This window comes from Macaca thibetana, chromosome 12 (genome assembly GCF_024542745.1).
Source record: "Macaca thibetana thibetana isolate TM-01 chromosome 12, ASM2454274v1, whole genome shotgun sequence".
NCBI lineage: Eukaryota > Metazoa > Chordata > Mammalia > Primates > Cercopithecidae > Macaca > Macaca thibetana.
Window position 1 is genome coordinate 37,169,188 of NC_065589.1, and position 25,938 is coordinate 37,195,125.

General features: G+C 39.2%; 2 protein-coding genes across 6 annotated transcripts in view; both read right to left on the reverse strand.

Moving 5' to 3' along the window:
* EEF1B2 (eukaryotic translation elongation factor 1 beta 2) overlaps window positions 1-25,938 on the reverse strand; it is a 954,602-nt gene that overhangs the window by 704,349 nt on the left and 224,315 nt on the right. The window contains exon 1 of one of the 2 annotated variants that reach the window (XM_050750905.1): window positions 16,083-16,093. The exons of the other annotated variant lie outside the window; for it this stretch is intronic. The gene's annotated coding sequence lies outside the window, so the exon portion shown is untranslated. Of the gene's footprint in view, window positions 1-16,082; window positions 16,094-25,938 lie in introns of those variants that run through there. 2 annotated transcript variants of the gene reach the window in all.
* The window catches only part of PARD3B (par-3 family cell polarity regulator beta), a 1,099,140-nt gene that overhangs the window by 160,879 nt on the left and 912,323 nt on the right, over window positions 1-25,938 (reverse strand). For all 4 annotated transcript variants that reach the window (XR_007718129.1, XM_050750804.1, XM_050750806.1 and 1 more), the window contains one exon: window positions 24,635-24,937. Coding sequence is in view for 3 of the 4 variants with exons in the window: in XM_050750804.1 (XP_050606761.1) it covers window positions 24,635-24,937 (303 nt within the window). In the remaining variant the exon portion in view is untranslated. The remainder of the gene's footprint in view (window positions 1-24,634; window positions 24,938-25,938) is intronic.

The following is a 25,938-nucleotide window of genomic DNA, read 5'->3' on the forward strand; positions in this document are numbered from 1 at the left end:
CAAACCTTTTCCCAAGGAGCCAACCTAGGATAGAGCAAGATGTACAGAATCCATGTTTCCACCACCAACAGGGCTAGCAGTTTCAGACTCAAGTATCCACTACAGGTTGAAAACAACATACTGCAATTCTTTGTCTCTTTTACAGAATTACGGAGTAGTTTCTTAAAAATCCCACGGGTTCTGACTACTCTAATTCAGAATTCTGTGGCAGGCAGGTAGGAAATAAAATCTGCCTGGTTACCTGGGATGAAGGTTTTAGTGAAGATCCCTTCAATAAAACACTTTTCTAGTCCATTTTCCTACTTGGCTGCTTTTACTCCGAAGGAGAGTCCCTAAGGCTATTGCAACAGCTGCATGCTATGTGGGGAACGGTGACTTTCCTTCCTTGAGGAGGCTGCTTTGTTAAAATGCTCTCTCAGTAAACAGGCCACAATCTTTCAGGATTTCAGTCTCAGCGTGCGAGTGACTGGCCTATAAACATAATTTTTAACAGCTTTTCTTCAGCAACTCTGACTGTTTAATTAATCTTCAGCCATTAACCAACCATTCATTTAAAATGCCACTTACGAAATCTTAATTTTGCACATTATCAGCTGGTTCACAAATAGCTAACCATGAGCAGAAGCGTAATGATCTCTCTCCCCGTTCTCAGAGCTCACCGAGCTTATAGCCAATTTTGACTTCTTAATTAACCATATGCATATTACCATGTAAAATTAAATGACAGGTTTTTTTTTTTTTTTTTTTTTAAAGAATTAATGCGCAGTGAAATGTTAACACTAACATCATTCTGCCACCTTTGGAAGGGCCCCCAGGCAGTGCCTGGCCAGGCCATGGCTACTCTGGATGCCCACAGGGGAAACTCGTGCAAGTGTTCCTCACCTCAGCTGAGTTCCCCTAACTGAGTGCACTCTTGCAATGATATTTTGGATCCATTGTTCAAACTCTCCTTATGTTTAAGGAAGAATAAGCAATGTCATTGCCAAGATATTCCTTAGTTCTAGGCATTCAGAAATGACAAAATCAGCAACACATTCTTTTCTCAGTGGTTGACCCCAATTAGATGAGTCCGTTCAAACCAAATAAGGGGGCAGGGAAGGATACTGAGGGCAAAAAAAATAATTGTCAGTTGATGCTGAGATGACGTTTTCTCTAACTAGGACTCTGATTATTAGAGCCTACAGGGAACTCACTTGCAATTTTACAGGTGTCAGATAGGGTCAAAGTCCAAACTAAAAACTGGGTACAGAATTGTTCGGGTTGGTTCATTACAATACGTGGAAGGTTTTGACCCATGAGCCACTGCGTGAGTCACGTCTGAGATTTGATGAATGACTCACATCAAAACCAGCCCCAAACTTCTCGGACTAGACTAGGAGTCTGCAATCAATTTGATTGGTGGTAGTAATAAACTTCCAGGCTGCATACATCATATTTTGGAGAATTATGGTAATCTTGGTCATCTGTCTTTTTCTTTTATCCAAGTACAGAGATTCCAAGAATAAACATAAATAAAAAATCACAACAAAAGTCAAGTTGCATCATCTGCTAGAATTCCATGTGCCTGGAATGAGGAAAATTGTTAGTGTTTATTAAAATGTTTTACAACATTGTGGGCGTGAAAATGGGAAAAAGAGCAGGCTGTTTTCAAAATCACAATGTGAACTGAGGTGCAGCACCTCTGAACTCCTCAGACACGTGGTTTAGGTGACACCCTGGTGGTTAAGAGCCTCATTTCAGTTATATTATATCTGTGCAAATTACTGAAGCTGCTTTAGACTAAGAATGCATGTGCAGGTGTCAAAAAAACATTAAGACTGTAATTAGAAACAGAAATGTACTGATTGATGAAAGAAATTTGAACCAAACATGCGCATAAACAATTTGAGACTCAGCAAACTTGGCATTTTGTAATCCTGTTAGCAATTCGGCTTTTAATCCAAGTAAGTACTTAAAATACAAGCATATCTTGACTCTGCAATTTCTAGGGCTGTATTCCAAGAGAATGACAATAATTTATTCTCCCAGAATGTCTTTCAACCTGAAAGGAATCATGAGAGCTTTCCAAAGCCTAATGCACAAAACCCATTTCTGTAGTCACTAAGCTAGATCCATATGTGATTCCTTCAAATATGTATTTGGTACCTGCTATGTGCTAAGCACTGGGAACACAGATGTGTAAGGTAAGTCATGCTTACAAAGGAGTCCATTCCATTAGGCCATTGTCACACTTACTCATAAAGCCTACTTTTGATTTTAGTATTTCTTCCTTTAAGCACTCCCTGAGCATTTTTCTTTCAGTTAAGGAAATAATGATGACTCTTAAACTGCTGAAAGAAGAAAGACACCTTAAACTAATGATTCACCACCGACAGAACCCAGGCCAGCAGCATGAGTATCATTTGGCAACTTGTTAGAATGCAAATTGTAGGTCCCACCCCAGATCTACTGAATCGGAAACTCTGGGGGTAGGGTCCAAGGTTTCGGTGGTTTAACAAGTTCTCCAGGCGATTCTGATGTGTGCTCAAATTTGAGAATAATTATCTAGGACCATTAAAAGTTGACCAAGGAGCAAACATTTATCAGATTAATAAGGAACCTCATAGCCCTGAAAGTAAGTGATAGGAAAATAGGTTAGGTCTCTGGGAGGTAGGGGGTGCATGTCCCTGGACAGCTCGAGAACCATGGGTGACCCGAAATGTGGTGCTGAAATAATAGGGGGCCTTTTCTATATGGCAGTCCATGCTAGGGAATACCTCTTGGTTCAATGAAGGGAAGAAAGGTGCCAGGCAGACTGACTCATCCATTTACTAAGCCTCTGCTCTTTATCCTCCTGCTTGGTGTTGGTAAGAGGACCTTCTTTCACTTCTTCACACATGCCAAGCTCCTTTCCACATCAGGGCATCCCCCATGCTGCTCCTCTGCCCAGAATGCCTTTCATGCCTCTTTCGGCACCCAAATTCTCATGGCTACTCACTCTTTGAGTCTCAACTTAAATGTCACTTTTTCAGTGACTCCTTTCTTGATCCTCCACAATGTCAAATATGTTTACGACACTCTACTTATAACTACACATTTAATATTTGTCTCCTCCTGTAGGCCTTAAGTTCCATGAAAGTAAGGACTGTGTCTAAATCTCACTCAATAAATATCTGTTGAATGAATGGAGATTCATTAATTTAGTAAATGTTGTGGAAATCAATTGAGTGTTAAAGAACCTTGTTTACTAAGCCCTGGCCTGGGAGCTAAGCTGATTCAGGATATATCATCAGTGGTTTCTGTAGCCTCCTCTTCTTATATTGTTAGATTTTTTTATTCTCCAGATCCTCTACCTGACGGGTCTAGTAAAGAGCACTTCAACCAATAGTGGTAGAAAAGTGAGGAAAAAATGGCTACAATTTGCTGATCACACAATAGGAAGAACCCGTCACTGTGCTACAGGTTTGCCATGCATTAACTCATTCAAGCCTCCACGAATTTTATCAGATATGGTATCACCTTCATTCTACAGGTAAAGAGAGGCTCAAAGATGTTACATGGTATGGCCAAAGATCACAGCAGCTGCGGAGTTAGGATTTATACCTAGGATTTATGCCCAGCTTCAAACTCTATGTTAATGACCACTAGGAGAAAGATGATAACCTCAAGGGAAGTAATAAATAGAAAGTTAAATGTTGCTCAAGAGACACCATATTGCAAGTAAAGTACCTCAATGCTGGGCATATATTAAATATACAATTAATATTATTATTGACTATCATCATCATCATCATCATCATCATCATCATCATCACTATCAACATCCTTAGTCTTGATAATCCTAATATTGTGTTTCTAGTTCCTGAAACTCACATCTGAGCAAATTCTGGACATCCTTTATCTGATACAGTGAAGTTTAGAGAAATACCTTCTCAGAAAAAAATGACCCAAAAGGAAATTTATGAACTGCGTATCCTCAAAGCTACATTTAGACTCAAATGATCTGAAAATTACTACTGAAGTCTATTGCTTTACATTTTTAATGTTTTCCAGTGAATTAGTTTTGAGACTTGGAAATTGCACAGACTCAAAAAAGTTGTTTTCCAGATTCTAAACTGGAATTAAGCACATCCAAGTCTTTTGGTACTGTAACATCCCTAGTTTCTGAAACACTTAGAGCTAGCTCTGCCTCTCTTTCTCGGCATTTCTCAGTTTTCGCTCACATAAGTACTGATTTGTAAGATCCATGCCACCTTTCGCCAACACTGCCCTCACTGCCAGGAGAAAGAGGCTGGAACAAAGCCGCAGTGAATGCAAAGCAGTGGCAAACATTCAGGAAAATAAACGAGAGAAAGGGCTGAAGTTGACTACCACCAGAGGAGCTATTTGCTGTGGAAGAACACTGAGACATGAGCCACAAGAGAAGGAACCAAACCCATCCATCCTATTGCTAAATGTGGTCACTGAAATGGTGAGGAGGGCCAACAGGTCTCTGAGAGGGAGCTTGATGGGAAGAGGCAGCCTTCAGGAATGTGACTGATGGAAGGTTCGTGAGACCAATGCCCAGGAGCACAACAGTGACTGCTGCTCTGTAAGGCCTCAACATGAAAGATCAACAGGAAAAAATGAAAGGCTCACCACTAACCTCTTCAGGGTTTTCAAAATCAGTGTATATTCAAATTCAAATTGAAAGTAATTTAAAAGTGCCTATCATGTACCAGGCCCTATTCATGTTACTTTCATATATATTAATATCTTTTTATCCTTCTAACAACGAAGTCTGTTAACCATATATTGTTGTCAACACTTAACATTAAAAAAAAGATAAGGGTGGCCGGGCGCGGTGGCTCACGACTGTAATCCCAGCACTTTGGGAGGCCGAGGCGGGCAGATAACGAGGTGAGGAGGTCGAGACCATCCTGGCTAAAACGGTGAAACCCCATCTCTACTAAAAATACAAAAAAATTAGCCCGGCGTAGTGGCGGGTGCCTGTAGTCCCAGCTACTCGGGAGGCTGAGGCAGGAGAATGGTGTGAACCCGGGAGGCAGAGCTTGCAGTGAGCCGAGATCACACCACTGCATTCTAGCCTGGGCAACAGAGCGAGACTCCGTGTCAAAAAAAAAAAATAAATAAATAAATAAATAAATAAAAAAATAAGGGTTTCTATTTTTGGCGATGGTGGAAGAGCTTATTGCATTCTTACTTTCTTATTCTCATGTGAATAATCAAAAAAGCTAGAAAAACTTAAAAAAAAGAAAACCTAAAAACTACTTGAAGACACTGGATAATTCCCAAGACAGCTAGGACTTGGGAGGCCAAGACTGATTCTAAAAACTACGTAGGTAAGCACATTGAGTTGAACCCAATATTCTGCGGCGTTTTTTCTCTCCAAATCATTTGCTAATTCACAGGTGGCACAGAATCAAATGCTAAGAAAATGAGCAGAGTGCAGTGGCAAAGAGACTTGGAGGCTGAGCAGAGATGCTGACATTCTCATACGGTTGGGAAGACAGAAACTGGAGTTGAGAAACTGCTAAGGAAGAAGGGCTTGGTAAACAACCCAGACTCTCAGTTAGGATCACAGAAAGGTTACCTTCTAGGAGTAAGAATGAACTAATAAACTACCCCTCACATAATTAAAATCCAGCTTCTTGCCATCTCAATCAAAGACTGCATTAAGGCAATGTGTCCCTTAATGGGACCTATTATTAAACACATCTTCTCTGAAGAATCATCAGCTTGAGATTTCTACAGCTTTTCAAGGACTGTGTCTAGCATTTGATCAAAATTATGCATACCGAGAGATAAGACCAAATGACTAAAAGCTAAGAAGAATATCAAACAATACGAATAGACCCACAGTTAATTCAGATATTGACATTAGTCATGGTTCTTAAAATAACTGTAATTAATTTATTCATGAAAAATAAGATGGAGAATTTCATCAGAGAAGTAGCATCTCAGGGTAAAACAAACAAATAGATACCTAACATTGAAAATTACAATAACTAAAATTAAGTGTTCAACAGAAGGGTTTAATAGAAGACTGGACACAGCACACAGGCAAGAGTAGTAAACCAGAGGAGCACTCAAAAACCAGCCTGAATCACAGAGAGAAAACTGGAAACAAATAGAGAGCAAGAGACATGTACAGAAAGGTCTAATATTTTTGTTTTACTGGATCCCAGAAGGAAGGGAGAGAGACAGAAAGAGAGAGAGAAAGAGAGAAGAAAATGGAAGAGGAGGAGGAAGAGAAGAGGAAGAAGAGGAGAGGAAGAGGAGGAGGGAACAGAAACAATTCTGAAGAGGTGTGACCAGTTGAGAATTTTTCAAAGATGATGAAGAACATTAAAACACAGATTTAAGAAGCTGTGCAAATCCTAATCAGGTTTAAACATACCTCTCCGTCAACACATGCTCACAGACACATCACAGTAAAACTGCTGAAAACTAAGACGAGGGAAAAAAACATTAAAGCAGTCAAAGAAAAATGATACGTTACAGATTGAGTATCCCTTATCTGAAACGTCTGAGACCAGAAGTATTTTGGATTTTGGATGCGTTTGGATTTTAGAATGTTTGCATTATAGACTTACTGTTTGAGCATTCCAAATCTAAAAATCCAAAATCCAAAGCGCTCCAATGAGCACTTCATTTGAACATAATGTCAGTGTTCAAAAAGCTTCCAATTTCAGAAAATTTAGGATTATGGATTTTCAGATTTGGAATGTTCAACCTGTATCTTCAAAGGAGTAATAGTTGTCTGACAACAGATTTTGGTAAAAACATTGAAAACCAGAAAACAATGGAATGATATCTTTAATATATTAAAAGAAGAAAAAAAATCACTGGTAACTACATACCTAGAGAAAATATCTTTAAAAATGAAGATGAAATAAAACTGTTTTAAAACAAATAAAAACACAGAGTTTGCCACATGACAAAAATACTAAAGGAAATTATTAAGGAAAAAAGTAAAAGTATTCTGGCAAACACAGATATTCAGAAAGAAAGAGAGAAAAAGCAACAGCTAAAATAAATGCTTACCACTTAAACAGTAATTACGGTGTATTGTTTGGTTCACAACATCTGTAGATTTTGGATACATGAAAACATAGCCTAAAATCTACAAGACTTGACAAAAAAAGGAGAAAATAAAAATTATAAATATCAGGAATGAAACAGAGGATATCACTACAGAATATGCAGATCAATAAGATACTAACAGAATACCAGATCAATAGGAAAATAAGGGAATACTACAAACAACTCTACACACATTTGACAACTTAAAATGGACCAACTCCTAAAAAAGTAAACACTTCCACAGCTCATACAACATGATATAATTTGAATAGCATTACAGTTATTAAGGACATGGAATTCATAATTAAAAACCTCATAAAAAAGAACTCTCCAGGCCCAGATGATCTCACTGGAAAATTCTACCAAATGTTTAAAGAAAAATTAACATGAGTTCTACATAATCCATTCCAAAAAAAGAAGAGGAGGTAATACTTTCCTTAAACATTCAATGAAGACAGCAATAAATATTAGCAAATAAATTAAATGTATATAATTATTAAAATAGTATGTATTAAACCTATGATAAATTATTTCATAATATATTAGATTATTCAATTTAATTTTTTAAAATTATATTTAATTGAATATTAAATGATTATTACATTTAATACAATTAAAATTAAATAATATATAAAAATAATTATATACTATGACTACATTTAATTATTTAAAAATGACTACATTTAATTATATATGAGACTAAAAATAATTATATATTATACTATAATAAATGAGTTTTATTCTAGAAATGCAAGGCAGGTTCAATGTCTGAAAAGTGATCAATGTAAACCAACATGTTAACAGGCTAAACAAAAAAAAAGACAAGATCATATGAAGTGGAAAAAGGATTTGACAAAATTCATGCTCATTTATGATAAAACCTCTCAGAAAACTAGGAATGAAGAGCAACTTCTTCAACTCGGGAAAGACAACTACAAAAAACTTACAGCTGACAGTACGCTCAATGGTGAGAATGAATGTTTTCTGCCTAAGATCAGGAAAACATCAACAAAGTTCATTTTTACCATTGTGGTTCAACATGGTACTGGAGGTTCTAGCCAGCACAATGAGGCAAGAAATGGAAATAAAAAGCATACAGATAAGAATGGAAGACATACAACATATGTTCACACAAAAGCATGTAGGTGATTGTTTATAGCAACTCTGTTTGTAATAGCTATAAATTAGAAACAACCAAAATATCCAGCAACAGATGAATGATTAAGCAAATGGTACATCCATAGCATGATTAAGCAAATGGTACATCCATAGCATGGGTTACTACTCAGAAGTAAGAAGAAATGAACTAGTGATACCCACAACAACTTGGATGGACCTCCAGGGTGTGAGAAAAGCCAACTTCAAAAGGTCAGATGCTACCCCATTTATGTGATTCCATTTAGGTAACATTCGAGAAATGACAGAATTATGGACAGAAAACAGATGAGGGATTGCCAAGAGTTAGCGATGAGGAAAGGTGTGTGGCTATAAAGGAGTAGTATGAGGGATGTCTTTGTGGTGATTAAAATAGTTCTGTATCTTGATTGCAGAAATGGTTACATGGATCTACCTGTGTGACAAAATGGCACAGAACTATGCACATGCATTGTACCAATGTCAGATTCCTGATTTTGATATTGTACTACAATTATGTAAGATGTAACCACTGGAGAAAATTGGGTGAAGGGTACAAGGAACTTCTCAATATTTTATCTGCAACTTCTTCTGACTCTATAAAAATTTCAAAATAAAAAGTTAAAAATAACTATAACTATATAACTATGTATAACTATGGCCATATAATAATTGTAATTATATGGTTACAGAAAATGTAAAGAAAAATACATGAAGTTATTTGGTAAGAACTTTCATCCAAATGGAAAAAAAAAATCCACTACAGTTAAGTCAAGAATTAAGAATATTTTGTAATTCCCTACCCAACTTCAGTTCACTAATAGGGAATGAATAGCAATCTTAATGACAGAACGGTGTAAATGCTCACGTATCAACATTTATTACATTAGCTTAAACTTAGATGGTGCTTATTAACACCCAGCTGCTGTTTTTCTGTTTACATATATGAACTCATATATGTAATCTGTCCTTCGGAATCTGTTCTTAGCATCAGCAAATATTGTATAATGAAAAGGTATGTGGCTTAGCCTAAGAGATTAATGCAAATCCTTGTAATAACACTCTGATGTAGGAACTATGATTATGCTCATTTTACAGATGTGGAAACTGAGCCAGAGAGATGGCAATAACTTCCTCAAAGTCACACAACTATACTGAGTGGCAGAGCCAGGTTTTAAATCAAGAAGGTTTGGCTTTAGAATCTATAACCTTAACTGCTAAGCTGTCTCTTATATACAGATTTTCCTTTATTGTCTTCCTTTGTTCTATCTCCTGGCTCTTAAACCACAGTGTAAATAACAATTAATATAAATGTTGTATATAATATCATACACACTATGCTTAAAGGGTAGTTTAAGGGATTTTCAAGGGTAATTTTGACTGTGAGCTATTCTTATCTCATGTTTGACATTAAAGACTAACCTTCCATGTAAGATGTGACTACGCCTTAAGCTCTTGGTGTTAAGTGTGCGTGTGACCTGACTGGCATTTTTGGGGCTTCGTTTTCTCATGAAGAAATCAGTAGAGGGCATGGTATAAGGATATCCCTTCAGGTTTTCCTCTAAGGACAAGCATGGCTTGAGCCTAGGCCCCCTACTGAACTTGACATAGAAAATCTTCTGCGTCTACATGGAAAAGAATATCCTTCTTAGTGTGGTATACAGAAGTCTTGGCAATTTGGAGAGTGAGAGGCTGAGTAGTGGCCAAGTTTGGGGAAATCCAGAGTGCTTGCTCAGGATTGATTGAAGTCTGCGCAAAATAATGGCTCCTGAATTCTATTTCTGGCTGGGTTCATATCAATCCTCAGTCAGCTTTCCAGAAGAGAGGATATTTCACAGCATATAAATATTAAAATGTCTCCTTAAGATGTTGGATAATTATGAGTATACCATTAAAACGATCTTTTCTAGCCCTTTTTCATCCCACTGATTATTTATTGTTTGAAAAGATAAATACAGAAAAGCAATTGACCTAACAATGGCCTATTCTTGATTACACTTTGCATTAAATACAAAAATTATAAGGAGGGCACTTTGGAATCTGTCCTTAGCATCAGCAAAGATTGTATAATGAAAAGGTATGTGGCTTAGCCTAAGAGATTAATGCAAAGCACAGGTCACAAGAGGCCTGGAGTAAGTGTGGTAGATCAACACAGATCTAGCACTACTATAGAGAAGTAGGTCAAAGCGCAAGGCTTCTGATATGCTTTTGTACCCTGCAGCCTTGAGTAGGGTGCTTTGCACAAAACATACATATAATTTTTTTTAATGGGATGAATGAATGAGTTAATGAATGAATAAATGAGGGAGGAAGGGGGAAATATCTGGCAGGTCAGCAGCAGCATGCATGCTATTTGCACATGCTTCATAGTTTCCAACATTTTTGACTGCAATCTACTGTGAGAAACGCATTTTGCATCAGGTCCCAATACTCAGCTACGCACATACCCTATGTCTATATATATATATATATACACACACACTCACATTTTACATACATATACAACTGCAACAAAAATACAAAACAATGCTTAATTACTTGCTGTATATGTAATGCTCTTTCTTTTTCCTTTATATTCTATTAACAAATATTCATTGATCATACTACATTGATTTTAAGATGTACTAATAGAGTATAACATGAAGTTTGAAAAACACTAGCATGGCCGCAAGCTCATGCATGAGTTTTGGAGTAAGAGTTTGAAACCTTAGCTCTGCCGACCTATTATCTGTGTCACCATAGGTAAGTATCACAATTTCTCAGAGCCTCTAGTTTTTCATTGGTGAAATAGATTCCTACTCCACAGGATTTCTGTCATCTTTCTAAAGCACACATCTGAACATGCCAACCCTACTTTAAGCGTTCCCCGTTGCCGTGGGCTAAAGTCTAAATGTTTTATCTTAGATTATCTGGCCTTTAACAACATGGCCTGTGCTAACTTTCATCTCTGACCTCCAGCTGGCCCTAACTTACATTCTGCACTCCAGCTCTTCTAATATATGCAGTTTCCTAAATGTACCATGTTTTCTCTGTGGGCATTTGTGCATGCCCTTATACCCACTCAGTTTCTAGTTCTTCTTTAGGTCATAATACGGACTCCCTCAAGGAGCCAGATCTGCATTCAAGCATCTCTGGCTCACCCTTATCATAGCATATCACCGTTATTATTCCAGATTGTCAGCTGCATCCCTCTGGAGGTCAAGAAACTCTGGATTCTGTGCCATTCTCTTTGTGTTATTTTATGTCGAAATGAAGAAATTCTGTATATCCCTTCCAACCTCTTCTTAGTAAACAATTAGTTAGATGAATAGATCCTGAGGATCAGGTAATTTGTTTGAAAAGCACCCCGGTCAATGCTTAAATGCTTAAATGACAGCTTTAATAAATCAGGGTAACCCTTTGGCAAACATTCCTCAAACATGCCCACTTACCCCCAGTGGTTGAGGATGGGGGGAAGGGGCCTTGGAAATGGATGGTCACTGAGTACAAACCCTCTTTGCCTAGCTCATGCATAATAAAGGAGAAGATTGTCTACATCTGTCACCCCTGGACACTGACAATTTAGGCAGATATAACTAGTATAGTCCCAAGGGTAGGGCTCTCAGACGATGGGAAAAAAATTAATGAGAACATCAAGTTTTAAAGAGATGGGATGGAGGAAAGTAGAGTTAATGGTATATCAGTTACTATTAGCATTTATCTGGTCACAGAGATTCTTTCATTAAGAGATTTCTCATTATTGTTTAAAAGTCACTTAAAAATTGATGGTAATATGTTCTAAGAAAAAAAATCTGATTGCTTTGTTCAATTGATGAGTTAACTCTCTATGGAAATGGCATTTATCATTGGGATTCCCACACTGAAATGTGATCACTTTTGTTCGTTTGTAGAAACTAAAAACAAATCTCTAAGTAATCTACTGTATTCACTGTTCAAGTCCCTACACACAGCCACACAAAGTCATGAGTCAGAGGTGAGAGCCAAAATGCTATTAAACTAAAATAAAATTAACTGGAAAACTCACTAGAGAGAAAGAGACTGGGGACAAACACCAACAGAGGTATGAGCTGTACATGACAATGCTGTGGCTCAATGAAAGGCTGAATCTCTGAAATTAACAAACTGTTGTGACAAAGAGATATCAGCTATCCTATATTGCCCCAATGATACAAGTTATGTTCACATCCAGCTGTTCACACAGCTTCCTGTTAATGCTTTTTCTATCCCTCATTGCTCTTATTTTAGAATTCCCAAAGCACATGCTTTTTCAGTGGTCATGAAAATTAGGAATGTATGTCCCCCAGTTGCCTCTAGGAGTTATTTAGACAGAGCAGTGGAAGGGAGGTGGGGATGGTTAATGGGTACAAAAAAATAGTTAGAAAGAATGAGTAAGACCGAGTATTTGATAGCATAACAGGGTGACTCTAGTCAATGTTAATTTAATTGTACATTTAAAAATACCTAAAAGAGTGTCATTGGATTGTTTGCAGCACAAAGGATAAATGCTTAAGGGATGGATATCCCATTTTCCATGATGTGAGTATTATGCATTGCACACGTGTATCAAAATATCTCATGCACCCCATAAATACATATATATATATACCTATTATATACTCACAAAAATTAAACATAAAAAATGTAAAACAAGAAGTTGTTCAGGCTGAAATATTTCTGCCTGAGCTATAAAAGAGGGTCTACTGTTTAGAAAACCAAATACCGCATGTTCTCACTCATAGGTGGGAATTGAACAATGAAATCACTTGGACACAGGAAGGGGAGCATCACACACCGGGTCCTATTGTGGGGAGGGGGTGGGGCGAGGGATAGCATTAGGAGATATACCTAATGTAAACGACGAGTTAATGGGTGCAGCACACCAATATGGCACATGTATACATATGTAACAAACCTGCATGTTGTGCACATGTATCTTAGAACTTAAAGTATAATAAAAAAAGTACATAAATAAATATTGTAAACGACGAGTTAATGGGTGCAGCACACCAATATGGCACATGTATACATATGTAACAAACCTGCATGTTGTGCACATGTATCCTAGAACTTAAAGTATAATAAAAAAAAGTACATAAATAAATAAATAGAGGGTCTACTTAAGGATAGCCTCTCACAGGGAGTTAATAAGAATATATTTGATGAAAGTACTACATACCATGAATCTATAACTTTTCCATTATTAAAGGGAAGTGAAAAAAAAAAAAAAAGAGAAAAGACATCTAAAGGTAATCTATTTGTGGTGGATTCCATAGAGTGGCTCCCTAAAACCCACTCACTACTCACTTCTCTGTTGACTTTGTTTACTGGAAAGTTGAAGTTCTATTTCTCAACACCTTTTTGCAACTAGAGTAAATCTTTTAATACATTTTTTGCCAATGAGAAATTGTTGGGGTCTTCTAGGGAATCTTTTCAAAGGGATGAACTTGACTAGCACATTCCATTGGCCATTTGCGCCTTTCTCCTTCTTTCTCCCTGGAAGGTGAACATGAAACCCAGAGTGGCAACGGCCATCTTGGAATCATGATGCAATATGAAGAACAGACTTTGCCACTGGGAAAGGCAAGAAAGGAAGAGGGAAAGAGGCCATCTAAATTCCTTAATGGGCAAGACACATGTGTATCAGCTGAGTTTTCTGTTGTTTACAGTCAAATAGCATCTGACTCAACACTGTTGTTATTGACAGCTCTTCTGGGACCCACAGAAATTGGACTAGCCCATTCTGTGGATGATTGTTAAGCCCGACTCAGAACCAAATGGACAATCAAGTGACATGGTAGGATATTGCCTTAGTTCTGATGATGAGCTTAGGGACATCTAATGAGTTATGGTTTGTAGCAAACAATTGCCAAAGTAGCTCAGTGTGTAATGAATGCTCTCTTCACTTATGCAAATGATACGACTGATCTAACGGAATCTGCACTGTTGGGCTGGGTGCAGTGGCTCATGCCTGTAATCCCAGCACTTTGGGAGGCCGAGGCAGGCGGATCACCTGAGGTCAGGAGTGCAAGACCAGCCCGGCCAACATAGTGAAACCCTGTCTCTACTAAAAATACAAAAAATTAGCCAGGCGTGGTGGCAGGCGCCTGTAATCCCAGCTACTCGGGAGGCTGAGGCAGGAGAATTGCTTGAACCTGGGAGGTGGAGGTTGCAGTGAGCTGAGAACGTGCCACTGCACTCCAGTCCAGGTGACAGTGTGAGACTCTGCCTCAAAAAATAAATAAATAAATAAATAAATAAATAAATAAATAAATAAAAAATAAATAAATAAAAAGGAATCTGCACTTTTTTTTTTTAAGTTTTCTTGCCTCTCATCTCCTCACTTGCTCTTCTGTTTCTACTTTTTGTTTCTGATGATTACAATACACTGGCAGGAGTTGAGGCTGGAGCTAGGACTTAACCATTAAACATGGGACAGTGGAACAGATGGACTCTAACGGGTTCCCAAACCTATTATTTTAAATGGTCAACAGCTAGATATAATCAATAACCTTCCTCAATAGTTATTTTCAGTTCAATAATCTTCTCAATATATATACCAATAATATGTAATACAGTCTGATAATACATACTCCAATAATATTCCTAAATACAGTTGACATTTATTGAGCCAAACACTGAAATGATTTCGTTTAATCCATGAATAAACCAGACAAGAGCAAGTATACTCATGTCCTCATTTTTTTTCTTTTTTTTGAGACAGAGTCTTGCTCTGTCACCCAGGCTGGAGTGCAGTGGCACGATCTCGGTTCACTGCAAGCTCCACCTCCTGGGTTTATGCCATTCTCCTGCCTCAGCCTCTCAAGTAGCTGGGACTACAGGCACCTGCCACCATGCCCAGCTAATTTTTTTTTTTTTTTTGTATTTTTAGTAGAGACAGAGTTTCACTGTGTTAGCCAGGGTGGTCTCGATCTCCTGATCTCATGATCCATCCGCCTTGGCCTCCCAAAGTGCTGGGATTACAGGCGTGAGCCACCGTGCCTGGCCTCATGTCCTCATTTTACAGTGAGAGATCAGGCTTTGAAAAATTAATACATTTGAACCAAGGCCTTGCAAAGATAAATCTACAGTCTCAGGTCTTTCTCACACTGAATGCACTTACAATTTCATGATTTTTACAATATATCCCGTATACACCTCTATTCTAATGGAACGTATTATATTGTAATGATTTGTTTATGAGATAGTTTAGGCTATCAGACTGAGTTCCTTGGGAGTCAGATTGCTTCTAAACTTCTTTGTATGCCTCTGAAATATAACAAATGCTCAATAAAAGCTTCCTGCAAAATTAGTGGATACATGCTGGAAAACCAAAGCTGCTTAACTGGAGCATTGAGGAGCTGTGTGCTGTTTGCCACTTTAATTTTATAGCTGCCGTATATCAGTCACTAAGTAAGTATTTAGTAAGCAAATACTAAGTGCCTCTAAGTGCCTGGTATTACACCAGCTCATAGAAAGTGTTATTTTGCATAATTAAGTCTAAATGGACACATTATTTATGAATATTAGAGGAAAAAAACAAAAGGGGGATGGGCGCGGTGGCTCATGCCTGTAATCCCAGCACTTCGGGAGGCCGAAGCGGGCGGATCACCTGAGGTCAGGAGTTTGAGACCAGCCTGGCCAACATGATGAAACCCTGTCGCTAGTAAAAATACAAAAAATTAGCCAGGCATGGTGGCAGACACCTGTAATCCCAGCTACTTGGGAGGCTGAGGCAGGAGAATCGCTTGAACCTGGGAGGTGGAAGTAACGGTGAGCTGAGATTGCGCCACTGCACTCCAGCCTGGGCAACAAAAGCGAAACTTCGTCTCCAAAAAAAAAAAAGGTGCTCTCTAAGATTCATCAAGAACAAACAGTTCCCCCATCCCCCCCCTCCCCCCCCCTTTTTTTTTTTTTTGAGATGGAGTTTCGCTCTTGTTGCCCAGGCTGTAGTGCAATGGCACAATCTTGGCTGACCGCAACCTGCACCTCCTGGGTTCAAGCGATTCTCCTGCCTCAGCCTCCCAAGTAGCTGGGATTACAGGCATGGGTCATCATGCCCAGTTAATTTTGTATTTTTAGTAGAGATGGGGTTTCTCCAGGTTGGTCAGTCTGGTCTCGAACTCCTGACCTCAGGTGATCCGCCCACCTTGGTCTCCCTCCCAAAGTGCTGGGATTACAGGCTTGAACCACCACACCCAACCGTAATTCCTTTTCTTCTTAGGGTTACCAGAGTGGTAAATCAAAGGATTTTCACAAACATGGTGTACCTCGTTATTAGTAAGATAAGTTCAGATGAACTGGAAAATGCAGACTAGATAATAGCAGACTAGATTAATAGCTAACTGAAGATCCCAAAGAGTGTTGATTAATGGAGGTCTCGAGTGATGTGATGCAGGGATTGTATCTGACACTGATCAACGATCTTATCAACGACATGGATGAGCTCACAATGATTAAACATGAGGATGGTACAATTTAGGAAGAATAACATATACATTGGAGTACAAAAATCGATACTTTAAAATATCTTTATTGGCTACAACAATGGGCTAAACCTAACAAGTAAATATTCAACTTGGGAAAGAGACTATCCCATATTTTAAAAAGTTATTGTACCAATATAGGATTTTGTAAATTTACTGGGGAATCTCGTTTGATAGCAACTCAAGTGAAAAAAAAACAAAAACAAAAAAAACCCCCAGACATTTAGTTAAAAAGTGCAATAGAAACTAATAATGACAATGGACGTAAAAGCTTGGGTCACATTAATAAGTGCAAAGGATTAAAATCAAAGGATACCCAGAGTCCCACTGATTTCCGTGGTTTTCTGACCATATCTGAAATATGGTACCCAGTTCTGCAAGCCATGCCCAACAAAGGAATCATAAACTCAATAGACTTTAGTGTACATATACCCCAAATGGCTGCCAAGAGGGCTGAAGGTGTGAATTGTAATTTAAGAAGGGGCTAAAACAGCTGTGGGAGTTTATGCTGAAGAAATGATTATATAAGAAACTTCTCAAGGTCATTTGCTGTGTTTTCTATATCCTTCTTAAGGCCAGTGCTGAGCACAGAGCCCGACATATGTTTAGAGTTCATAAATGTTTGTTAGTGAAGGTGGTCATAGCAGTCACTTTAGATATCTAAAAGGCTGTTAATGAGGCTTAGATGCTGTGTCTGGGTAGCTCAACCCAAAATCCCTGGCAAAAGCTACAGGGAAACAGTGTTTGGGTGGGTAAAAAGTGAGCATTTCTACATCAACTAGAGTGATCTAAAAGAAAAAGGATGCCTCATGAATTTTGTCACTGAAGTATGCCAATGTGAGTTAGGTGACATTCATGAGGCAGTTCATGGAGAAGATGCCTCGATGAGTGGGACATGAGGCTTGACCACTGAAGGTCCTAGCCAACTTTAAGATACTATTAAACCAGCCGGGCGCAGTGGCTCATGCCCATAATCCTAGCCCTTTGGGAGGCCAAGGTGGGCAGATCACGAGGTCAGGAGTTCGAGAACAGCCTGGCCAACATGGTGAAACCCCGTCTCTACTAAAAATACAAAAAATTAGCTGGGTGTGGTGGTGCACATCTGTAATCCCAGCTACTCGGGAGGCTGAGGCAAGGGAATCGCTTGAACTCGGGAGGCGGAGGTTGCAGTGAGCCAAGATTGCGCCATTGCACTCCAGCCTGGGCAACAAGAGTGAAGCTCCATCTCAAGAAAAAAAAAAAGATTCTGTTAAACTATTCATTCATTCATTATTCCCAAAATATTTATTGAGGACAGACTGCCCCAGGAACTGAGGAGACAGGGTGAGCAAAGGCAGGATAGGTCCCAACCACCATGAAGCCTGAATCTGAGACCAGTGGTCTCCAAAATGGGCTGTATAAACCCCATTTGAGGGAGGAAGAAAATATCAGAACCACTACTTATAATTTGTTAAAGTCTCATTTTAAAATTAATTTCTCTATTTGGTATGTGTCTTATATGTAATATAGTAGTAGGGTAAATTAGTATATATCAGTTAGAAACAAATGCCCATATTTTTAGAGGTAAACATCCAAAAACTTTTTTTTTCTTTTTTAACTGATAATGTGTGGAACCAAACCCATTAGGCAACCTCTAGAAATGAATGGCATATTGTCACACAAACTAATGCAAAACTGCATTTGTGTTGTGTGCCACAAGTACCTTCTAGCCCCCTATTTGGGACTGTTTTGTCCTCATCCAGACATAAAGTTTTCATGTTCATACACTGTGGGAGCCCTTTCAATGCTGGCATTGTGGTGGAAAACTAACACACTGTAAACCGGAGTAATTGTCAGGCTTTGAGGGCAGCATTTAACCCATGCTATGTTCAAATCCTGGAAGAACCAGCACTGTGAAAATCCAGTCATGTGTCTCTTGTCCTGGTGGTAGAAATGTTTTATTTTAACCACTGTCGTTTACAGATGAATCTTTTATAAGGCAACTTTTTTTTTTTCTAAGATGGGCTGAAGGTTCAGGGCCAACCTTTGAGAAGCAAGTAGGTATGAGACCAAAGTTGCCCCTGTTAGAAAGCTAGTATGGGCCATGTACACATGATCTGTTCCTATAAGACAGAGATATATGGACAAATAGGGTATGTTTCATATGGAGATAGAAAAAAACGCAAAATGTAAAATCATATTTAACCATCACAGATGCAAGGCTATTATTATAATCTTCCCTTTTACAAATAAGTAGGTGAGGATAAATTGCCTATGCTATTAAACAGCCTATTGAATTCCAGGATTATATCTCACGTTAAAACCCTCAGTCTCTTCCCCAACCCAAACCCTGCCCGATCTCCCTCAGGATGGAGTCCAAACTCTTCAGCAAGGCTGGCCAACCTCTCTCCCCTGCCTTTGGTCAGCTCTGAGGCCATCCCATGTTCTCTCTTTCCATTTACCTCTCCCACCAGGTTTCTATTTTACTGAGAGTCTTTCAGTCCCCCTAACACATCATGCTTCCTCTCCCCTCTATTTTCACCTTTGCTGCCTGGCCCCAGCCAGTACCCTGCACTTACTCTTCAGTTGCACTTTCCACACTGTGTTCCACTGCATGTTTAGGTCTTCGCATTGCCATTGGATCCTAATCTCCATAATGAAGGCGGCATAATCATCTTCCTCCCAGTTCCCTGGTGAGTTTAGTACTGAACTCAGGCCCTGGCCCTTAGTGGATACTCAGTAAGTATTTGTTGAATTATATGCATGAAAATAAAAAAAATGGCATCTTGGATAAATCATGCAGCTCACGCAGGAGTATTTGGAAGTGGACTGGACCCATATCAGCTTCATCCCCAACCCCATGATTTAATCTGCCATTACATGTTGGGAGCCCAGATGGATGCTTCTTTACTTGTCCAGGTACTAATTTCCTTAATATGGTTGGATCTGTGTTCCTGCCTAAATTTCATGTCTAATTGTAATCCCCAATGTTGGAGGTGGGGCCTGGTGGGAGGTGATTTGATCATGGGGGTGGATTTCCCCATTGGTACGGTTTTTGTAATAGTGAGTGAGTTCTCGTGAGATCTGGCCATTTAGAAGTGTGTAGCACCTCCCTCCTCTCTGTCTTGCTCCTGCTCCTGCCATGTAAGAACTGCCTGCTTCCCCTTTGCCTTCTGTCATGAAAGAAAGTTTCTGGAGGCCTCCCAAGAAGCTGAGCTGATGCCAGCATCATGCTTCCTGGACAGCCTGCAGAACTGTGAGCCAATCAAACCTCTTTTCTTTGTAAATTACCCAGTCACAGGTATCTTATTATAGCAGTGCAAGAATGGACTAATACATTCCTCAAGCAGGAAATGAGAATGTGGGTCTATATCATAGTGTGGGGTAGGGAAAAGAAGACTGTAGAACAGAGAGATCTAGAATAAAGTCCTGATTCCATGCTGTGTGATCTTGGGCAAGTCACTCAACTTCCCTGGGCCTCAGTTTCTGCAATAATCATATGAGAAGGTCACTCTAGACAGTCTGAATTCTCTTGTTAGCTCTGAAATACTGTCACAGAAGGAACTTCAAAGCTGCAACTTTTCCATTCTATAACTGTTCTCTGTCACCAAGAGCTCACTCTTTAAGTTCTCACCTGTTAATCAATTCTCTTCTCATTGTAATTCTCCCCCTGGTCCTACTTAGCTACTAAAATTGTTCTCTCTAAATTAACTGATGACCTTTTAGTGGCCAAATCTAAAGCACTCTTTTTAGTCCTTATTCCACTGAGCTCTGTGAAGCATTTGAAAGCCTCATGTCTGTGATATCTGCGAAACATCTTTGTCTTTGTTTTAAGCTAAGGTTTTGGGCTGCTTCTTATACTCTCCTGTTTCCAACACCCCTCCTCAAATGAGGAGTCAAATGAGGACAAGCTTCTGTCCTCATTTACTACTGTAATCATCTCTAACTTTGTCTCTTAGTCTAACCATGTTCTTCTTTGTCTGCCATCAAGCTGGAAGAGCTGTTTTCCCAAAACACAAATCCATCAGCTCATTCCCCAATTATGACACTTTAGTGGCTCCCATTGTCCACTGATTGGCAAATACATAAAAACCCCTTACACGCTTGCTACCACTCATCATTCTAGAGTCCAGAAAAAATAACCCCTATTCAGGTATAACTTCAGAACCCTTCTTTTTTTCTTTTAAGACAGGATCTTTCTCTGTCACCCAGGGTGGAGTACAGTGGTATAATCAACAGGTCACTACAGCCTTGGACTTCTGGGCTCAAGCCATCCTCCCACCTCAGCTTCCTGAGTAGGTTGGACTACAGGTGCACACCACCACACCTGGATAATTAAAAAAAAAAACTTTTGTAGAGGCTGGGCGTGGTGGCTCACGTCTGTAATCCCAGCATTTTGGGAAGCCGAGGTGGGCAGATCACCTGAAGTCAGGAGTTTGAGACCAGCATGGTCAACATGGCAAAACCACATCTCTACTAAAAATACAAAAAATGAGTCAGGGTGGTGGCTCGTGCCTGTAGTCCCAGCTACTTGGGAGTGGAGACACGAGAATTGCTTGAACCCTGAGGTGGAGGTTGCAGTGAGCTGACAACATGCCACTGCACTCCAGCCTGGGTGACAGAGTGAGACTCAAAAAAAAAAGAAAGAAAAGAAAAGAAAACATTTTGTAGAGATGGGGTCTTGCTATATTGCTCAGGCTGGTCTCCAACTCCTGGCCTCCAACTCCTGGCCTCAAGTAATTCCCCCTTACCCCAGACTCCCAAAAGTGCTGGGATTATACTGTGCCTTGCCTCAGAACCTTCGTCAACACAGATTTCTGGACAGCCACTATCAATCAATTAGTATCAGCCTAAGATACAACCCATTAAATCACAAACTGACCCAAGCCTGCTTTGCAACCTTTTTCCTATCACTTTCCTTCCCATCCACACTCTGTGTCAGGGTGCTTCTTAGCTCCCCTACAGGCCTGCTCTTTCGGGCCACTTTGCCCTTGTACATGCTTAATTATTCTGCAAAGAAAACAATTCTCCTACTGCAATTGCTCCTGTCTTACCCTTCTAGAGCCAGTTCAAATATCACCTCTGTTTGGAGGACTTTCCTGACTAGCCTAGGCAGAGTTAGAAAAGAAAAACTTCTTTTCCTTCTATTCACAAGACATTGCAATGATCCATTTCTACATGTGTTGGTCCTCTGTTCACTAGATTATGACCTCCTCTGGCCTGGGACTGTTTCTTAATCATCTCTCTATCTTCCCTAAAGCTTTCTACAGTAGTTAGAACACATTAGGTGTCAAATACATACTTACTAAATGAGTTCAGGACTGAAAAGATGAATGGGTGAATAGCATTGCCCTCTAATAGTACATATGGTAGGTTTAGAATTAGTAGGTTCCTGCTTATGGATACTACTAGGGAAGCTGCCATAGCAACTCTTCTTAGACTTATCTGGGCACAGGCATATCAGGGAAGTTCAGAATTTCACTGAAAAAGGAGAGTAATAATAATAGTAACAATGATGATGATAATAGCTAACATTATTGAATGCTTACTATGTACCAGGACAAAATCAGCTTGCTTGAAGACTTGAAGAACAAGGAGCAGGTCAGTCTTTAAGTGTAATTAAATATAAGAGCAGGATAAAGATAATTCTGAGTATAATTCTGCTACCCAAAAATAGGATAGCAGTCTAAACTCTACTGAAAGCAGCTTTAGATCACTTTTAATATAAGGGGGTCAGAGCCAAAAGTAAGACTCTTTTACACATATATCTGGACTGGGCAGTCAACAATTATTTTTTTCTTGATATCATTTTATAGCGGCTGCAGTTAAGATTATCGTAAGAAGTTTATTTTCTGGTCACATCTACATAGATGAAAACTAGTTAGTATATACTTTCCTAAATAGTGTTGCAAAGATCTAGAGGAAACATATGCTTTAGGTGACAAAAATTTGGGGGATAATGTGTGCTGGTTATTGGATGAGTCCTCTTAGAAACTCAGAATGCGTGTCAGCATATTGGGCATAAGAAGACTGTAATAAGAAAACCTATTCCGACCGAGCCCGGTGGCTCATGCCTCAAATCCCAGAACTTTGGGATGCCGAGGTGGGTGGATCACGAGGTTAGGAGTTCAAGACCAGCCTGGCCAAGATGGTGAAACCCTGTCTCTACTAAAAATTCAAAAATTAGCTGGGTGTGGTTGCAGGTGTCCATAATACCAGCTACTCACTTGGGAGGGTGAAGCAGGAGAATCGCTTGAACCTAGGGGGTGGAGGTTGCAGTAAGCCAAGATCACACCACTGTACTCCAGCCTGGTCGATAAAGTGAGACTCTGCCTCGGAAAAAAAAAAAAAAAAAAAGAAAGACCTGTTCCTTGTGGCTTACCCTAGAATTCCTAGAATTCCCCATACATATTTGACTTGTGAATCTTTTTTTTAAATAAAATGCCTCATATTTATTTCCATGGAATTAGTATTGGAAAATACTGGCTTGGGAGGTTCCTATAAACAGTCCCTCTGTGTTGGGATTCTAGCTGTGGAATATGCAAAGAGGATTGTTATGAAGACCTATCTAATTTAGGGAAGGTAAGATTGACTATGATTTGGGCCAGAAGAGACTCATGCCTGGTGTTATTATTTATATGATAAAATTCAATCCACTATGAAGGTTGGGGAGAAAAATTCAACTCTTAATCAATTCTTTGAATTAGCAGTTTAGTTATTATGGCTATATCACAGTCATAAAAATTTATATTTTCATTTTGTCCCAAAGAAAAACTTGACCATCTTTCTTTAATATTATCAACCTGGAAGCCTGACAGTAAGGATTAAAAATTGCTCCTTCCTTCCCACTTGGTTATTGGAAAGGCTCTGAAAGGTAATCAGTCTTGTGAAGCTACACTTTACAGTCTGCATAAAAATGCCATGATTTCCCTTCCTCTCCCCAACCTAATTGAAAGTGCATAATATCACCCAGCTGGGGAAATGTAAATGGTAAACATATGCAATATATCATGCTATCACACAAAGGCTGGTTACTAATAGGGACTGGGTGGTTGTCAGAACCCTAAGAAGTCTGGAAAACAAGTCTTTTCTTCATATAGAATGAGAGCTCTCTGTGCCTGCTACCCTTCTACCCCACCTCCTCCCTCGTCAAGCTAGTCAGATTAGTCCAAGATCAGTCAACTCATTCCTTGCATGTGTAATTCTAAGGGTCACCTAACAATGTATATTGACTAAAACTCTCTTACATCAATCTTTCAAGACATGAAACATTTTACTTTTGGCAGGAGGTGGGGTTGAAAACATCTTGTTCTCTACCTACTTCAATTGTACTGACAGATGGTCCTATTATCCCTCTCCTTAGCTGCTAAACCTAAAGATCCGTGGCCTTGTCACCTCTTATCTTTCTCTACTTCATCAAACTCCTATTGCCAAGATTATCTCTTTTTCTACCTCTGATCATCCATGAATATCTATACAGGGTCACCTTTCCCTTGAGTACAAAATCCCCATCTTACTTTTCAAAGGCCCCTGCTCCTCTGCAGCTATCTGTAATTCCCACTTCAATTACACCTACTTGGAAGCTATCATTTTCTCTTTTCTGACTCTCCACCTCCATGTGCCATGCCGTCTTCCTGAATAAATCTTTTACATTTGGTCTCTTAGGAGAAAGGACAATATTTGTTCAAAGTTTTCATCATGAGATGTCTGTCACAATATTCCTTCAAAAATGGCTCCCTGTTGCATCATGAACTCTGCTACTACTATTCATTCATGCCACCTTACAATTGGCTATGGTTTTATTTTTGATGGTGGATATCTTACAGGTTGGTCAAAGGATGGCACTTGTCTAGGGTACTGAGTCATTTCAGTTTTCATCGATTGAAGGAGATATTTTTTATCGGTTTCAGCAGTAGAGATGATTTGAAACATACTAAATTAAAGCTATATTTATCTATCACTAAGTTTATTACCTGTCAGCTGGAGCCAGTGGATGGTATGGCTTGTTGACCTTGGCATAGAGACCCTCTAAGTGGTCTCTTTCTGGAGACAGTGGACGGCCATCCCGAGGGTAACCAAATGGTCCAGCTCGAGGGGGAGATGGAGATCTAAAGACATTTGCTGATGTGCATGGTTCCCGAAAGTGGTTCACTCTGGCATAATTGGGGTCCATTTCATCATCATCCATGTCGTATACTGATCCAATTGCACCAGTAGCATAATCAAGAAGACCTCTTGCCTGCTTTTCCCTTAGCTCCTGATGTTTTGCTCCAATCCTGAAAAATACAGAACAGGTAGCAAAGATGTATGTGAGTTTCATATGATAATACAATGAAATACTCTCTTGAATTTATGTTAACTCTTCCTCATCACTTAGCTGTCATTCTCCTGTTTACTCAAGATCACAGCATGCAGAAATGCCAACAGCATAAGAGGATTAATTTTATATATCTGATCTTTATTTGTTACAGGGTCTTTACTTTGATAGCAATGCTATGGGTACTTTGATATCTTGCCCACTGATGACTAGGCTGATAGTAGCTTCAAAGACTGATTTTCATTCACATTCCCTCCCCACAGAGAGCATGCGCTTGTGGGAAGAGTGCATCTTTGGTTCGATATTATAGGAGTCTTTCTTGGGACAGGGATGTATGTTAACAAACCCATCAAAATCCTGCAGTTTTTCTATGACTTCACTAATTTAGTGGCCTAGAGTTCCAGTGTATTCTTCTAAAGAAAATAACTTATGAAAATTGATTTAAATATGAAAAAGAAATACAGAGGCTTTCTGCTCACTAAAAGCAGTGGGATCAGGGATAATTTATAAGAGACTCTGAGTTTTTTGGTTATACAAATGGGGATTACTGTGTCTCATTATATAGGGGCTAGGGACAGAGTAAAATAGTGAAGAAATTAATAGGTTCCTGACAGAGATGAATTGGCACATATAAGTGAATTAAACACCATTACTGGCAGAACTCCACAGTGCTAAAGCCTTAAGTGATATTACAAAATGCTAGTGCTAATCAGTGCCACTGTGCAGTCTAGTGGGAATGGAAGCAAAAAAATAGGTGGATTCCAAATCCATCTGAATTTTGAGAATTTGACATTTAATCTGGAAAGTGTTAGATCAGCTCCCCTAAATTCTCAGTAATGTATTAAAATGGGAAGGTCACTATGGCCTCTTACTGGACAATGGTGATCTTGGTGGTGTGAGGAGGTCTTCAGCACTAATGAGAAAAGAGTGTAAACCTTGTCACTGGACAAACAAGGGGCA